At 40.4% G+C, this 18760-nt stretch overlaps 1 protein-coding gene across 29 annotated transcripts in view; it reads left to right on the top strand.

The window, feature by feature from the left end:
* Window positions 1–18760, top strand: part of CLASP1 (cytoplasmic linker associated protein 1) — a 249181-nt gene that overhangs the window by 123555 nt on the left and 106866 nt on the right. For all 29 annotated transcript variants that reach the window (XM_042445044.1, XM_042445043.1, XM_042445053.1 and 26 more), the window contains 10 exons: window positions 325–477; window positions 1286–1359; window positions 4225–4317; window positions 5078–5223; window positions 8035–8170; window positions 9066–9136; window positions 11019–11078; window positions 14055–14132; window positions 15230–15397; window positions 17791–17840. In XM_042445044.1, the coding sequence (XP_042300978.1) occupies window positions 325–477; window positions 1286–1359; window positions 4225–4317; window positions 5078–5223; window positions 8035–8170; window positions 9066–9136; window positions 11019–11078; window positions 14055–14132; window positions 15230–15397; window positions 17791–17840 (1029 nt within the window). The remainder of the gene's footprint in view (window positions 1–324; window positions 478–1285; window positions 1360–4224; window positions 4318–5077; window positions 5224–8034; window positions 8171–9065; window positions 9137–11018; window positions 11079–14054; window positions 14133–15229; window positions 15398–17790; window positions 17841–18760) is intronic.

Consider the following 18760-nt stretch of genomic DNA (forward strand, 5'->3'; position numbering starts at 1 on the left):
AACCTCCAAAGCCAAGCCTGGGCAGAAGCCTTGGAGAGGAAGGAAGGGGAGGGAGGGAGGGAAGGAGGGAGGACTTCAGTTCCATTATCCGTAATGGCAGTGCACCCATGTGCCTGTGCTGCTATTAAGTACAATGGGACTTGAACATCCATGGATTTTGGTATCCTCTGGGGGTCCAGAACAGATCTCCCATGGATACTGAGGGCCATCTGTATTTGTTCCTGAAATTAAACAAATTGTTACTCTCTTTTGAGTAGTTTGCTCCAAAATGTGTGGTGGCTATTAGCAAATTACTGAACTGCATCTTTTGCATTTTTTTTTCAGATAAAAATTTTGATGATGACGACTCTGTGGATGGGAACAGGCCTTCCTCAGCCAGCTCCTCAACGTCTTCAAAGGCACCTTCATCTGCGCGAAAAGGTGGAGTGGGGACTACCCGGAGGGTTGGAACAGCAGCTCTAATCTCAAAAACTCCAGGTAGGCCAAGTTTGGGCAAAAGCCTGTTATCATATTTGTAATATCATTTTGTTTTTGTTGTGCCTATTTTTATGTTAATTGATGCAATAATAGAAAATTGCATCCAAGACACAAGGTTGACTTGTTGATTTGAAGAACATATGCTACTACATATAAATTCATATTTATAGAGAAAATCCTTCCAGCCCACAAAAGTTTAACCAATTACATTCAAATCCTTATGTTCAAATCTTCATTCATGTGCAGTTAATAGGGATACCCACAAAGCTAGTGCTTTTTCAGATATCCAGTCTGTCTTCCTGTATAAACTATATGTTGTTTGTGAAGGAGGAAATAACTAAGGAACATATTTCCAAATGGTATCTCTGCAGGAAACCTCCAGAATTTCTCAGTCGAACAATAGCCCTTATCTAATTAATGTTTTAAAGATTTTCCTTGTTCAGTCCATCTGCCTGTCTTCATCATATGTAAGGACAAGGGTCAAGAAAGCCACACTTCTCATTAATTATAGATGGGGCCTTCTACTTTAAGGAAAAAGGCATTCTTCTAAATTAGGGTAAATGCTGTCTTACCTGAGTCTTTTAATGATCTTTGTTAGGAAAACTCAGTGTGTACAGATTGTTCTTTTTTACTTCTCTATTTCTTTTCTTTTTTCTTATCCTTAATTAAGTCATATTTTGTATGTACCTATTAAGGTAATTAATGACTTAATTAATGAGTTTGTTATCTTGTTTGATCTATTACTTTCTTATTCTAACATTGGCAAATAAAAATCAATAAACGCTACTTTCTCTTCTGCACTTGCCAGCAACTAAAGAAGGGGCTGGAGCTGTTGATGAAGAGGACTTCATTAAAGCTTTTGAAGATGTCCCAACAGTTCAGGTAAATAGTGTCTTGGTCAAAATGGCTGTTAAAATTGTTGCATTTGCATAAATGTCTGTTGCTCCAAAGTTTCTATTATTCTGCTTAAATGATAAGAAACAGAGCAGAGCACTTAATGGTACCAAAATGCTAGGCAGACACTGCTGTGCAAAAACTTCAGTAGGATTCCTCTCTTCCCCTATGCAGTGAGGTAAGCTTACTTGCTTGCATTCATTCCAGCAAGTCTAGATTTCAGAACAACTGTGGTTAAGTTAATCCATTTGTCTTGCCAATTCTCTGTGTTATGTAAATTTGACTTTCTGTTATGCAAAACAGGGAAATAAAGGCCAAACATAGCCAGAATTAATTAGCCTATAGAAAGAGCAAATATTTAGGTTTTTCAGACAAAAGACTTAAATGACATGTTAACACCAGGATGCCTTGTGCATTGGTAATTGGCAGATGTTGGATAGGCTTCCCTGGCATATAGGGGAGAAAAACTAGTGCTTGAAAAGCCCCAGAAAATGCGCTAAGTTTAACAGTGAAATCTCAAATGTGAAGAAATAAACATAAGGCTCATAAATATATCATAAATGGACACAAGATTAAGTTTGATCACAAAAACAAATTATATAGACAAAAGGTGATACTGGGTTTGCATTCCCTTATATTCCATCTGCTTACAGAAGCCTCTGGTCCAACAGAAGCTTGCATGAGCAACAAGAGGAGAGGAGGTTTATTCCTTATCTGCAGCCTGCTGTAAACCCTCCTTTTTCTGAGGAGTGGAGTCCATTGGGTGGGAAGTGGCTTGGGTAAATTGCAGCCACAAGGGCAAATTACATAGATCAGAAAGATCACTTGCTTTCTATCAACAGGAGATATGATTTACTCTACTCAGCATCTTTCAGAATTGTGTTTTAATCAATTCTGGACATTGGTAAAAACAACCTGGGCAGGCGGCAGGCTCCAAGGCTTAGAGGACATTTTTTATTCTCCCAAGACACCCTACAGTGGCAGCCATCATTTTGAACAAATGGAAAGGATATTCCATCACTCTCGTTGGTTTTCTCTTTCAAGGCAGATTGGGCCAAAAGAGCATTTTCAAGTCTGAGGAGAGTGCTTTTAAACTGAATACTTTTGGTGGGGCCAGTGGAGGTCCAAGGGCTGAAGCCCTCTCTTCCACAGGCTGCACAAGGACTATGGGCTGCATAATTACCACCCTGATCTAGAAAATGTTTGTTTGTTTATTATATAAAGTATTTCTTTATCTCCTCCTGGTTCACAAGGGCTCCTGAGATGATGAATATATAAAAACCAATTTAAACAATACAAAGATGACAACAGTTTTAAAACACATTAAAATACTCTTCAAAAACTCCTAAAAGCAATCTAAAAACAATAATCAAATCTAGTTTTGAAACAGTTAAAACAACAATTGCAAACATTGAATGTCATGCAGAAAGGCACTGTTTTGGCTGCCTGCCAGAAGTTAAAAGAGATGGGGCCAATACCTTATGTTTCACAGTTGAGGTGCTGTTACAGAGAAAGCCGCATTACTTCTATTCACCAACCTAACTTCATAAGGGCCTCCTCTTAAGATCTCAAATTTCTGGTAGGCTCATATGGATTATCAGGGCTCCAAGTCATTTAGGACTTTATAAGTCAACAGTAGCACCTTGAATTGATGCAGAATTTTCAAGCAAATTGAAAGCCAGTGTAGTTCTTGCAGGACCTGTGTTGTATGGTTTCTGAAATACAACCTGACACCAAGCTGGATGCTGCATTTTCTACTAGCACCTTGCACTTTTTAAGGGCTGCCCCATGTAGAATGCGTTACAGTCTAGTCTAGTCTAGACTACGCTAGTCATAACTGCATCCCATTTAGTGGAATGTAAGTTTGCTACCTGCCTGCTTAGCAATTTGAATGTCATTTGTCATGAGCTATATGATTGCCCGGTAGGAAGTTCATTTCATCTTAACAAAGTCATGGTGTAAATTATACCCTGCTATGCTGTAGGCATTCCATTATGTGGTAGCTATGTGTCTGAGCTGCTTGCAGGAAACATCATCTCCTTTCAGCTTGTACTGGTTTGAAAGACCTTGAAATGAGCCTAAACAATCCCACTGGCTGGGTTTGGACTTTGGTAGCCAGAAAGACAAGTAGTGAAAAGTATCTGTAATTTTAAAAATCAATCTGAATACCTTTTAAAAATATTAAGTACTTAATTTATTTTTATGTAAATTACAGAGGTCTTTTAGCTGTGCAAAGGTTCTTGGTGTTCACTTGAAAAAAGATTTTTAAAAACTGTGATTAAGTGTATTAACTGGGTTCTAGAGTCCAGAATTTAAATCCATGTTAGTAACATTTTACTCAAGGTGTAATATAAAACATATTTTAAAAGACGTTGTGAATAAACGATGTAACAAAGGGGCTTTCTATACTGGCATTTGGGACGTCCTCTGGACGTCCCATTTTAAAAAAGGGGCGTCACTTTTAGACGCCCCTGGGCCTAGTATGGACTCCGTCCGTACAAGATGGCGCCGGCCCTTCTACATGGCCGGCGCCATCTTTGCGTATCGGACGCTGAGCGTCCGTACGCGTCGCGTCGCTTGTGACGTAGCGAGTGCGCCCCTGGCGCCTCGCGACGTCGCAAACGCGACGGAAAAAGAAGCTCCATTTTGGAGCTTCTTTTTCGGTCCGCACGGGAGTCGGGCCGTGTGAAGGCTCCGGCTCCCCCGCGGACCTACTGGCGGTGGCGGCAGAGCGCCGCAAAGCGGAGGTATGTACCCCGCCAAAGAATTTGATAAAATGGAGGAAACGAATACAGTATATTCAGCATCTAAGGAAACATTCTTTGTGTCTTAATAAACTCTTCCTCCTTGTAGATTTATTCTAGCCGAGACCTTGAAGAATCCATAAACAAAATCAGAGAAATCCTGTCAGATGATAAACATGATTGGGAACAAAGAGTAGCAGCAGTAAGTATTTGATTTTATATGAACTCTTACGTAAGATAATCTACCTAGCAGGTATTTTATCATTAATGACTATATGTTACTTGGAGATTTGTCTGGAAGTATGTAATATAATGAAAAATAATGCATATGTTTTATTTCCAGGGTTTTAGAGAGAAATTTAAAGAAACTGTATTTTCCAGTGTACCCCTCAATGTTAGAATAAGTCTTTTACCACTATCCTTAAATCACTCTTCAAAACCAAATGGGATTTAAATTGGTTTTATTTAAAATCCCAAAGCCTAAAACCATGTAACATCTGATCAGATCATGGAACATCCTTCCCTACCCTCACTGCCCATCTGGCTCTGCAGGATTACACAGTTCTCTGGAGCTAGTTTTTTGGGCATTTGGGGGGCTGTAGTGCAAAAGGGAGCTATCTACACCCTATTGGATTTTACTATATGTGTGAGTGGATAGCCAATTCTGGAAACAGCCCCAACAGTTTTCTGTTTGCCCAGGCTTTTAAATTTGCTTAATGTTGATTCTTATATAGTAATTTGTTTTATTTTACTTTATTTTTGTGCTTTTTATCTTGGTTTTTTTACCTGTTTTGAAAGATTTGGTAAGGGGCACTACATGAATATTTTGGATACTAAATAAATACTATCACATCACTGAAACACTTAGCACATTTGTGTTTCCTACCACAAATCAGAAAGATGCTCACCAATATGACAGTCTTTCTGTTAACTGTCATTTCTAAATTCTTGTTGTGCAACAGCTAAAAAAGATCCGATCTTTATTATTGGCTGGAGCTGCTGACTATGATACCTTTTTCCAACACTTGCGTCTGCTTGATGGAGCATTTAAGTTATCTGCTAAAGATTTGCGGTCCCAGGTAGTGAGAGAGGCTTGCATCACATTGGGGTAAGGAATGCAACTTGCATCTCTTGTATCATTAATTGTTGTAATAGGAAAGCTGCCTTTGTCTAGTTTCTTTTATTCTAGGAAAGGTGAGAATATCCTGACTTGAATTACTGGTTTTTGCTTTCTTGCTGATGCAAATCTTTGATTCCCAATTGTTTAGAAACTATGATCACTGAATACCTTTCTTATATTTTATTGTGAAGAAGACACAGCGTTGTCTTCTGTATGAGAAACTGCACAGAGATTATTTCTAATTCCAGTGACCATCTCCAGTAACCACTTTTTTTAACAGCAGCTTAGGTAGAAAACTAACCAGGCAATTGGAAACTCTATGCTTCTATGGCCTGGCACAGATGGGCCTTTTGTGATGCCCTTGTCACGTACTAGGGTTGCCTGGGGGCAGAGTGCCCACATGCCCTGCAATCCTCGCATGTGACGAGGGCATAACAGTGGCAGTGCCCTGTATACATGGGTGCTGCCATTGTTACATAAATGCCATGTGACGTCTGCATGGTGCCATGTGGTGCTTACATACTGAGTGTGCCAGTGGCGCACTTGTTACGCTGCTGCCGCGGGGTAAAAAGAACCCGCTTTTAGCGGGTTCTTTTTCCTCTGCAGGGAAGCCACACGATTTTGCGGCTGTAGCTTCCTTGTGGAGGAAAAACAGGTGCTGGCAGGCCTCCCTTTTTGGGACGTCTGTACTGCGCCTATGATTCTATGCTGTTGTTTTTTCATCAGTCTGTGACCTTCCATAATAACCAGCTAATGGGTGGTCTTCTATTTTTGATGTTGGCATTTCTAATATCCTGTTGTATTCTATCTAAATGCACTTATACATCATTATGATTGCTGAACAGTTTAGCATGTGCATTGGATGTTAATTCAAATAAGTAAATAGGAGGAGATATTGGACATACTGGATCCTTCTCATTTGTGGGGATTCAGTTCCAGGCTCTCCCATGTATGGGAAAAACATGGATGTTTGCTCCCCATATTATTCAGTGGGCAGCAACTTTTCCATGTCAGTGTCCACATGCACGTACCATCCTTGAATAATATGGGGTGTGGTGAGCCACAGATGGTCCATGTTGCAGATTGCTAGCTGGCCAGTGTGGTGGGCCAACTGTATCACAAGGAAGATAGGAATGGCCCACTCCAAAGCTGCTATATTTGTGTGGAATATGAGTGTACAAATCTCACTGATTCAAAATATTAGTTTGCATAAGCTTTTCAGCAGACTGCGTAAACCCAGAGTCCCACTATTTTGTATCTACTGTCACCTGGATTATATTTAGTGTGTGACACATGACTCAAATAGTGCAATCCTGTGCACGTCTACTCAGATCTAAGCCCCACTGAATTTGCTGGGACTTAGTCCCAGGTAAACACATTTATGATTGCAACTTAAATGGCAAAATCCTAGCTTTTAATCTTTGAATTAAATAGGCACAATTGTTGGTTGATTATTGATTTTTATATAGTAGTTCTGTCTTTCTACAATTTTCCATTTCCATTCATTTGGTTAATTTTCTTTGAACCATTGTGACAGATGTCATGGAAGAGGGGCCCTACATGAATTGTACTTATAACAGAGGTTAGCTCCATTTAATTCTGTGTAATTCCTTGTCTACACATTTACTAATATGTAAATTGGAGCCAGTTTAGTGTTTCAATAGGACTCTATAAGAACAAAGCTTGAATTCCTGCTCAGCCACTGAAATCTACCACATGATGTTAAACAAGTCACACACTTTTGGCTTAGTAGGAAGGCAATGGCCAACCTCCTTTCAATAAATCTTGCCAAGAAGACCTTAGAGTAGGGTTGCCGTAGGTCAGAATCAACTTCAGATTACATAATAACACAGTCCTTGTCTGTATATAGTAAAAAGTGAAATAAAGCAATAGCAAACATTTTACTGGGTTTTTGAAAGACATATTTGTGACATCTTTTATCTTGAGAGATGGAAGAACTTTTGTACAATGAAGAGTGTTATCATTTGGTCATTCAGAGAGCTCAGCATAGCTTCATAAGTCGGAGGAATTTGGACAATGTGATGATAAGAACATAAAATAAGATGTTCCCCACCAATAATTTGAACAGTGAGAAAAATATTCAGACTGAAAGGAAGGATGCAGATCTCTTGAGCACGGCTGACATTACTATTAAAGTTGCTTCTAGAAAGACATGGCTGTTCCTAACTTTAGTGGCTAAAAAGCTTTCTTGTTTATCTATCCTTAGGCTGCATGCTACCAAATTACTAGCAGACTAAAAATTTGTTTTTTTAAATGATGTTGTTTAAAAAAAAGAATTAAAAAAAAACCCTGGAAATCTATAATATAGTCTCTAGGTTCAAACCGAGTTCAGGGTGACAGTTCAGATAGTCCCTCTGGTCTGGTGCTCCCATTGGTGGCAAGTGTATTCTGGAGTCTGTGGAAGCACTGCAGTTGAATAAAGATCACTAAGACACTTTTAATAGCAGCTCTAAAATTAACTAATGTCATATTGAGATGGAAAGCTTATGAGAAGGCCTGGGCTGAAACTGGCAATGCTAGGAAGCCAAGCAATTTAGTTATGCCCTCTGGGCTATTCTTTAATAGTGTTGACAGTGACCTGGGCCAAATTTCACACATTAAAGCAAGTATTTAAAAAATCACATCAGATGTGATGGTGGTGGTGGGTGTTTTAACACAATTCCTGGATGTGGTGGTAATGTAAAATTCGTAATACCACACAGAATGAAAGTATAATACAGCCATTTTGATCTTCAATATTCTGCTACTATTTTGTTATTACAGTATTGTTTATTTCAGGCATTTGTCGTCGGTCCTGGGTAACAAGTTTGACCATGGGGCAGAAGCCATCATGCCAACCATTTTTAATCTCATTCCCAACAGTGCCAAAGTCATGGCCACCTCTGGTGTAGTAGCTGTTAGATTAATTATTCGAGTGAGTATCCCTCAAAACAAATACAAGTTATGTCATTTGTAAAGCACTTTGATTAGAACACTCAAGCAGATACAAATATGAAAATCCTTCTACTTAACAGGTTCTCTGACAATTATAAGCAGTGTCTGGCAATCAGTAAGAGCTGTTTACCTGCTACTCCCTTTTGTTGCTTTGTATATGCACACAACACATACCCATGTGCTAATTTCCACAATGTTCCTTGATAGGACGTAACCAGGCTGAAAACTGGCAAGCTATAAAACCTGAGTAATTTGGCCCTGCCATCTGGGCTGTTCTCCTAATAATATGATGGTAATCTGTACTAAAGTAATTTTTTCTTAAACTGCACCGTAGAAAAAACACTTCTCCATCTGTTGGAAAGCATTTTATTTATTTATTTATTTTTGGAAAAGTCAGCTCAGAATGGGAAACCAGGCATGCAAAAACATCTGTTGTTACAAATTTGGGTTTAATTAATGCTCCCTGCCAGATTTGTGAAAAATTAACTTGTATTTTCCCTGTGTGAAGGACAAATAAATCTATAACCATTTCCAAAATTAGTGTTTAAAAGAGCTGGAATGGTATAATCACAGATTCTGTGGATGAAAAAGTAAAAATGTAGGACTATAACTGAAGTCTGTGTGTTTTGTTTTGTTTAAATCTTTGCCACGAAAAGCTGAATTTTGTTTGTGTTAGTTATATTGCTTATGTATTTCATTCTGTTAGCCGTGAGGCAGGGGAACAAGGGGTTACATTTGATTTTGAAGTCCTTCTAGTGTGTTGGTTTGAGCAAAGTTCAGTATCTTATTTTTAACATCTAGTTTGTTAAAACAATTATATTGCAATGGTCCTCAGGTTTTTTTTTTTTGTTCTTCTTGCTGTTTCCATTCCCTAGCATACGCACATCCCTCGACTAATTCCCATAATCACCAGTAACTGTACCTCCAAATCTGTTGCTGTTAGAAGGTGAGTCTTTCTTTTTCTTGATCAATTAGTAAAATGAAATTAACATTAGAGCCTGAAAGGTTCTTCACTTTTTGATGTGCATTTTTATCCCTTTCTTAGCCACTTCTGTTAAATCAAAGTTTTGGTGTCATAGAACAAATACTTTAGAAATATGTGGATGATACCCTAATTTGGATCTGTTAGCACTTAAAATGTGGTCTATAAGGTTCTGATGTCAGGCATAAATGTTTAGTATAGCTCAAGTTTTAAAATTAGGAAAAGGGATGGGAGCATAGTGATTTTGATATTTTCTGAAGTGATCTATTTTTCCTCCTGGGACTAAAGTTTTATATAATCTGAAGAAGTACTGCAGATAAGAACTCAAAGGATACCTTTGACCATTTCAGGTGACTTCAAGCTGTACTTACTGCAGATGTTTCTTACTGCTTTCATGCTTGGTGTTGTCCAGACCAGAAAACAGAAATCATTGGTGCCTGGAGGGCCTGCATTTTAATGTATACAAAAAGTCATGCACCACTTATCCATTGGGCAAATTCTCGGACGTTGCTAGTGACAGGGATCCAATTTATCTCCCCTGCTTTTCAGGGGACTGAAGAAGTGAAGTGAGGATATCTCATTGGTTAATTAGATGTGCAGACTTGGAATGATTATGGATCCAGAACTTAGTGTAACTGTGATAGAAGAAAGATTTTTATTATCTCTGGTTGGTGAATAAACTTTCTTAGTAATTCATCATCATCATCGTCATCATCATTCCTTTCTCTCAATTCAAAATTCAAAGCAAATGACAAAAAAATCAAAAACATATAGTTAAAAAGTCACAAGATTCAAAAGTTAAAGTGAGATTATTACATGTACAGTGGGCCCGCCTCTTTTAACTCTATTGTAATTTGATGTATTTTGTTGTAACCTGCCCGGATTCTGCGTGATTGGGCGGGCTAGAAATAAATTATTATTATTATTATTATTATTATTATTATTATTAGGGATCCATTCTGGATCCTCCCATGTAAGGGGAAATCCACATATTCTTGCACCCCATTAAAAGCAAGGGGGCGCGTGCTCACGGCTTGGGGCAGCACATGTGCCATGGGCACGCATGCCATTACTTTGATTGGTGTGTGGTTTCCGCATAAGCTTGAACCTATGGTATAGTGTGCCTGCATATGGCGCGAGCGCACTGTACTGCAATTAACTATATATTATTTGTATTATATGTTGAGATGCATGCGCCTCATTTTGTTTGTAAATACCATTGCTTCAGGATGTGCTTCTTCATCTTGTATCCTTGCAAGCATGCTGTAAAACCCTAAATAGTCTAGATTCACCATACAAAAATACAGTATGCCCACATCATACGCGGGTGCCTTTTACGCAGCTTTCAGCTTAAGCTGCAAGCCCCTGCCATTTCCTGAATGACACCCGCACTCGTGGCACCTGCACAGGCCCCATTATTCTCTTGCTTTACGAAGGGGGGGCAGAACCTATCCCCCACGTAACGCAAGGGACCACTATATATTATGCATACTTTAATATTCTAGATCCCATCTTCCCTACAAGCAGTCTCTAAGATCACCCAGAGTGACCCATTTACTATTACGATGCAAGCTCTCATTGAAGAAGAGCATGGGGGTTATTATGGTTGCTTCCACTACAGCTACAGAACCGATGTTATCCAGGAATCTTTCAAAGACTCAGCATTTTCCCAAATGCATGCATGCATGTGTTCATCTACATAGCAAACATTTAATGACCTTTATATTAGTCTACATACAATAATAGAAATGTATTATTTGAGATTGTTATTTCATAATACTTAAATTTTTTTTTGTCATTTCTACTTAACATTTAAGGTAACAATGTTCTTTTCCTTCCCTTTTAGGCGCTGTTTTGAATTTTTAGATTTACTTTTACAAGAATGGCAAACACACTCCTTAGAAAGGTAAGATGTGGGTCTTATAAAAAGATGAAGTATGTTTCCTCTCTAGACTCATGTTGTGTTTGATGGACTTGGAAGAATTTAGGGGGTGGAGATAAACTCCATTTGGCTTCTGTCTTCCTCAATTGCCACATTCCAGTAAGTCAAAATAGAGTGAGAGACAAGAAACACTCGCAACACTTGTAGTGAGAAACTAAATCAATATGAACATTACTAAAAATACTAGGTAACAACAAGAATTGGCACCTGCACTTCCCAATTTTCTTCTTCCCTCATCCCTTGTTCATTTTGTGACATATCTTTTTTAGTGTCTTGGCAAGACTGTCCTGCTTTTATTGAACTTATGTAAGCGACTCTGAAAAGTGCTTTAGCTGAAGAGTGGACTAAAATATGTTGATATTTTTTATATTTGTTAACCTCAGGCAAGAGGGGGAAATAAAGAAATTGAAATCAGAGAAAGAGAAAAAAATATTTAAACCTTTTAAAAATGTTTAAACCTTTTAAACCCAGAGCTTTTGGTGGCATATATTTGAAGCTGTGGATGGTTGAATCTGTGAATATGGAGGGCCAACTGTATAACATTTAAAGGTTTTAAAGCCAATCCTATGATTATTTGGTTTCAGAAAATTTTATTGCCTTAGTTTACAGCAGCGTTTCCCAACCTTTTTTGGGCCGTGACCTCCATTCCGGGCGAAAGTCCCGCCCGCGACCTCCCTCATTGCTTGGGAGGCGAGGAAGGGGCGGGACTTTTGACTGCCTACAAGCCCCAGTGGGCTTTGCGGCCGGATGTCCCGCCCCTTCCCAGCCTCCCAACCAATCAGGCAGGCCACCAGGGAAGAAGGGGTGAGACGTCTGGTCGCAAAGGCCGCTGGGGTTTGTAGTCCCGGCCTTCTTGCCTTCTCGCGGGTGCTTTCGAGGGCACCCGCAGGGAGGAGGCAACCCCGGCCCTCTCGCCTTCTCCTTGCGGGTGCCTTGGAGGGCACCTGCGGGGGTGAGGGGAGGAGGTGACCCTGGCCCTCTCACCTTCTCCTCCCAGGTGCCTTCGAGGGCAACCGTGAAGAGAAGGCAAGGGGAGGAGGCGACCCTGGCCCTTTCTCCTTGCGGTTGCCGGTGCTAGCGCCGGCACCCGTGGGGAAAAAGGGAGGAGGGGGAGGCAGGGGTAATCCCAACCAGGTGACCCCCAAAGAGGTCACGACCCCCAGGTTGGGAACCTCTGGCTTACAGACTATAGGTGGGCTCAGGTATAATTGAGTCAGTTGCCATAAAGTCGTGTCACATATGTAATAGCTTGACATTTCAAAAACATGCTGCTAACTTGGGTACATAGATGACAGCTGAATTATGTTCATCTGCAGGGATGAAGGCCAAGAGAGGAAAGCATAATGCGATTGTCACAACAGTTAGAAACATGTTACAGCAGGGGTAGGCAACCTTTTTGAGCCGGGGGCCGGGTTGCTGTCCCTCAGACAAATGGGAAGCTGAAGCCAGGGGTGAGCTTCCACCCTCCGGGGCGGGGCCGCATGTCGAGGGTGGAGCTTCCACCCTCCAGGGGTGGAGCCGCATGCTGGGGGCGGAGCTCCACCCTCAGGGGGCTTGAGTGGCCGTCCCAGCCCTTCCCTTTGGCTGAAAGGGCTCCAAGGGGCCCTTTCGGCCGAAGGGGAGGGAGGCCGAAGGAATGGCTTGGGCCCGTCCCAGGCTCTTCCCTTCGGCTCTTCCCTTCGGCCGAAGGGAAGGGTGGCTGCCGGAGCCCTGCTGGAGGGCTCCGGCGACCGCAGTGGGCCCCTCCAGGCCCACCGCATGGCCTCTCGCGCTAGGGCAGGGGCCAAAGGGCCGCTCGCGACGTGAGGTCCTGCCGCCGATTGCCCCACGCCGGGGGCAATCGGCGGCAGGACCAGGCTGGGGGCGGACCCAAGGCCTCGGCGGGCCAGATTCGGCCCACGGCCCGGGGGTTGCCCTACGGCTTGGTGTTTACAGTCTTCAGCCAACTTACACGGACAGCATCCAAACTTCTTAGCCTTAAAATGATCCCATAGGAGATGAGACAGCTTGCATATATTACATCATGCTGATAGACGATGTCCTTGTGTTTTAGAAGATTGGGTGAAGCTTCATTTGCCTGATGCCTAATAACTTGTGGCAGGGCAGCTCTACTTTGCTGTCACAAAAGATAAAGCATAATATGTTTCTTGATTTTGTGTGTGCTGGCCCGGAAACTAGTTTTGCTAAATTTGGCATTGCATGCACCTGGAATAAAAAAGAGAGCAGCTTGCAAGGTTTTGGAGATGCTGCATTCAAAGTTGACTTTGGTACATTGTTCAATTTTGACTTTCTCCATGAGTCAGGGGAATGGAATTTGAAGGTAAAGATTTCCCCTAGAGAGCTATAAGTAAATCTGACCTTGTTGGTCATATCTCCCTGTCATTTTGTACATCACCAGTGTTTGTGCCTAGAAATGGGTTCCTTTTCCTTTGGAAAAGTCTTCTCCTTGAAAACTGATCACTTCCCTTTCCTCACAGAAGCTGGACAGCCTTCGGTGAATCAGTCTGACAGATTTGTTCCCTGAGCATTTGGAATGTGTGGAGTTTTTGTCCTGTTATGCTAGTTCAGTCAATTTGTTTTACAATTAATATAGAATGTGGTGTTGAGGTATTTGTTCCATTGACACCCTATGGATTCTTGAATGATTTTGGTGGCACAAATGTTCTTTAGCATATCTGTGTTTATCCTTCAGTGGTTTTTAGGAGTCTAAGGAGTGACCTCTGAAGAATGTTCCCTGGAATTTCTTACGCAACAGAATTGGAAGCAATAAAGCTAGCTGAAACAAACAAACAACCAAATCCTCCAAAAGGATATTATGCAACAAAGCATGGTCTTTTTATACTGGAGGCTGAATAAATGTCTCTTGAACCCAAAGTGCAATGCTTTAGTAGTTCACCTCCTCCCTCTTTTAAAGTATAAAATATTGTCTTCTAATCTCAGGCACATATCAGTAGTGGCTGAAACAATAAAGAAGGGAATCCATGACGCTGACTCTGAGGCACGGATAAAAGCCAGAAAGTAAGTGGGTACATTTTGTTTTCCATTGTTGGTTCCATCACTGAGCAAGAATAGTTATTTGCTATGCAGGTGAAATAAAAGCAGTAACACATGCCTCAGGTCCAGGAAACACTGGATATTTTGGAACTCTGAACAAGCACACAACAGAAGGACAGACTGTTGTCTTAGTAATACAGTAATATTTAGAGACCTATTAGGGATAATCTGTGCCCTATGGCAGCCAGGGCAGTTCTTCCCACAGCCATGGATGAGGTGCCCTTCACTGCTGGCTAGTCTCATACACATTTACTTTGGGGTAGTAAATACACATTTACTTATTGGATACAGTGGGTCCTGCTTCTGAATGGACATACCTAGGAAGTTGGCAATTGCTGAGTCTCATTTTAGCAGATTGTTCAAGCACTTAAGGTATGTTCTCAGATACACAAGAGTATGTTGTCGGTTTTTAAAATCTTGTTGTTCGATGGTTCTAAAGTGTCAGATATTCTAAGGTGTTGTTGCTATTTTCAGAGTTACAAATCATTATACAAATCTGTTGTCCACCTCCACTCCCCAAATCCAATTTGTGTAGAGGAATATAAATAATTAATGTGAAATACAGATGTAAATATGCCTATCTTTATCTCCCAGTCTTTTCATTTAGCCCTTTCTCAGCGTTGGGTTTTGTTACACTATAATGTAATGAATATAATTATACATAAGTCTAGAAAGTTTAGTCAAAAATTGACCCCCAAAACCTGAGTCGACTTGTCCATGGGTTAATGTAAGTACCATACTCTAACACTTGCAAAAGAAAAGGAACCAGTATCTGGTGAAAGGCAAGAGCTTAATCTGTCCTGGAAGCACTGACTCCCCTCCATTCTCTCATCCATCCAATAGTGATGTCTGCTTGAATTTTATAAGTTCTTTGGCATTGTTTCCCTTTGCTTCATTCTTTACATCCTTTGTTACATGCCCCTTAATTTTAGTCTCGACTTATCCATGGACCACATCAAAAGGCATAATTTTGGCCCCAAAATCTCCAATTATACATGGGGTCAATTTATAGTTGAGTATATACGGTATTATTCAAAAATCATTTAAATTTTTATTTTCAGATGTTACTGGGGCTTCCACAGCCATTTTAGTCGAGAAGCAGAACATTTGTTTAATTCATTGGAATCTTCATACCAGAAGGCTCTACAGTCTGACTTGAAGAACTCTGATAGCATTGTGTCCTTGCCTCAATCAGATCGCTCCTCTTCCAGCTCCCAGGAGAGTCTCAAGTAAGCCCTCGGAGCCACATTTTTCTTGCTACCACATAAAAGCTTAGCAAAATATGAGCTACCATTCATTTGTTAATTGGTACTCTCATTTATAAGGAATACTTGTTTGTCTACAGGTTAGTAAAACTTGATCTAATCGTTCTATTGTTACGTGAAATCTAGAGTTTGGTGTACATTTGTTTATTTTCATTTTTGTTTGCTCAGTTTTTCTTTAAGAAAAATTTCTCTGATCACTTATTGGCTCAAGTGTGGGAAATTAGACTGGGACCTCAGTGTTGATTAGAATGTGTAATAAGAGATGTACTGCAGCATCCAGAAACTGATTAAAATAAAATCTTATGCCCAGATCATCAGATTACTTCTATTGGTAGACATTTAAAAACTTAGGGAACAAGATGAATAATCTCAGCAGTCCATAAACCCATGACTTCAGTTGGAGCAGCAGTCCTGCATTGCCATTTTCTGGCACCAACTTGCTAGGAAGGACCAGAGAGACCTCATAGCTGTACTCCTGTTTCTGTTTAGCAACCATGAAGGATATTATTTTTATTTGATTTATACTCTTTCTCCCCAAATGGGACTTAGGGTAGTTAATGAATCAAATGGTGCTCAGAGGTTATGAAGTATCAGCAGATCGGCATTCCCTATATTCATCTTGTGCAACAGGGCAAATCATTCACCAGGACAACTGTAACAATTTCTGGACCCAAATTATGCTGCTAAGAGGGGTAGATGTTCTTGGTTTTAGGGCTGAATTTTATAAATCAGAAGTTTAGTTTTCTTCTATGCAGTACTGCACAAGTTGGGAAAATGTGAGATCTGGCTATAATTCTTTTATTCAGTAAGGTAAAACAAGGTAACTGGAACGAAGAGGATCAGAGTTGCTGTGTATCAAGAACAATGGAAAAATGATGAAGGATGAATACCTCATCCCATTTGAGCTTCCCATCAATTACAGACTGATTGTAAAGCAGTTTGCTTAGTAGAAGGAACAGAAAAGAATGCATTTAAATAATTTCACTTGTTTCCCTTCAGTTTTCAGATTTTGTTCATTTAGCTCTCTTCATGTAATGTGAGGACTTGTTTTTCTTCAATAGGTTGCTACTGTTTTGTTCAGAGATTGACAAGAGCTTTTTAAAACTGATTTTAAAGATGGTAGTATGGAAAATGTGTTCTTGGATTCTTAGACCCAAGGAGTCCAGTGCCTCAGATCTGTTTTATTTTTCCAGTCAATTAGAGCACACTCAGAGTTAGAGCAGACTTTTAGAAGCATGGGCATGGGTGCTAAAATAGGTTAGTTGGAGAAAGTTTAATGAAAGAAAGGGTTAGAGCAGACAGGTGGGAAGGAGCAGCCTGAGCCTGCTCTGACCAGAAGAGGGTCAGTACCACATCAACTGCAAAGCCCATTGGCACTTCTGCAGGACCCAACCCATGCCACCAGGGGCCCAGTTATCCTGGGTTCTGGTGCTCCTGTCTAAGGGACTGGAGTGTGGCATTGGGCCACTTTGGAAGCATGCATTATTTGAACCTCCAAAGTGTCTGGAAGCTGCTTCATTTGGCCCATCTGTTCTGGGCCAAAGTTTTCCATCCTGTCCTGTATAACCTTCCAAACTTGAGAAAGCCAGGCTCCTCCTAAACAGTGTGGAATTGGCCATAGTGGAATGCTTTAGTGGGAGAAGGGAAAAGCCAAAAATCAGACATGAAACAGTTTAGGACTCATGTCTGAGTTTTGGCATTTCCCTGCTCCTACAACCGAAGGAAGTCAATGAATGAAAAAAATTCCAACCCTTGTTTCCAAAAGCATCCCGCCCCACTAATCCCACGTTGTTAAGTAGGAAGCTCAAATTCTTCTCCCCAGAGGTGAGAGGTAATATTTTTGATGCAGAGTTTATGTTAAGAAACGGAAGCTTACAGAAGGAAAATTTTCTTTCCTTCTTACGTGATGCACTGATATGTCCAATCCTCCTTTGAGGCCCTTTTTTGGTAGCTGATTCCATATTATGCACCTCCCTTTTGAAGGAGATTAGGCTGCTTCCTTTGCCATGTTGTACTAATGACAAATGAAGATTTTTTTAATGGAGACTAGCTTTCGGAATATTATTGGCTGCTGAGGAAGAGGTGTGTACTGTTTATTTTCTCCCTGACATGCTTTTTACTTGTATTTAACTTTTAAAAATTCAGTTGTTGTTTTAACATGATAATTTGTATAATTTTGTTTTAAGAATATTCTAATTGTTATCATGTAATTGTAACAGTATAAGAATAATTTTAAAAAATGTGGAAAAAGAACTTTATAAATAAAAGAGAGCCTCCTAAATTATTGCACAGGTTGTAAACTGTTAGCATTTCTGAAAAACCAATAAGTGAAACCATTTTGTTCTATTACCTTTTAGTCGTCCACTGTCTGCCAAAAGAAGTCCAACAGGAAGCACAACATCACGAGGTAAGATAAGAATAAAGGACCTGAGCTAACATGTGTGTACAAATGGAAAGATGAGGAAAGACTTAAGAGTACAGTGGTACCCCGGGATACGAATGCGCCGCCTTACGAAATTTCCGGGTTACGAAAAAAATCCATAGAAAAAAACTGTTCCGGGTTACGAAGGTTATTTCGGGTTACGAAAAATTTTTTGGTGCTTTTCGGCGCTTTTTCGCACGAAATCGCGGCTTTCGCTATTAGCGCCTATGGCTTTTTCGGCTTACGAAGGATTTCGGGTTACGAACGTGGCGGCAGAACGAATTAAATTCGTAACCCGGGGTACCACTGTATTCCTTTACCTGCCAATGCCATTCCAACCTGCATATATGTTATGCCTTTGGGTAACCCAGGCCTGCCAGTTTAATCTATAATTCCTACTAAAACCTTGGAGATACATAGAACAGGGGCATCTAAACTGCTGTTGAAACTTCATTTACCTAGAAAAGTTGTGGTTTTTGAAACAGCTGTCCAAGTATGAATAATTTCGTTAATGCTCTGTGCGTTTTTATTTTTCAAATGATTGTGGTAAATCCAGCAGAACACTGAGTGTAGACTAGTGGCCTCAAGATACAGAGACTGGGATGCATATGTGAGTTCTCATGTACAAATATAAAGGAAACCTATGAGAAAATATTTTAATGCAAAATATTAATGTTGCACCTCACTTTAGTAAATTATGTGGTGAGCCTTGAATGCACACAACAACAATAACAACAGCAGCAGGGCATGAAGGCACTGACAATAAGGAAAGTAGTATGAGTTGTGGCTGCTTTGCATCCAGATTTTTCTTTTCAATGCTGGGTCAGTTGGTATGAATGATTCTACTTCTGTACCCTGTCCCCGACACATACATTTGGGGCAGGGCCTAGAAACGTTATAACTAA

Source organism: Sceloporus undulatus, chromosome 1, assembly GCF_019175285.1.
Source record: "Sceloporus undulatus isolate JIND9_A2432 ecotype Alabama chromosome 1, SceUnd_v1.1, whole genome shotgun sequence".
In the NCBI taxonomy this organism is placed as follows: domain Eukaryota; kingdom Metazoa; phylum Chordata; class Lepidosauria; order Squamata; family Phrynosomatidae; genus Sceloporus; species Sceloporus undulatus.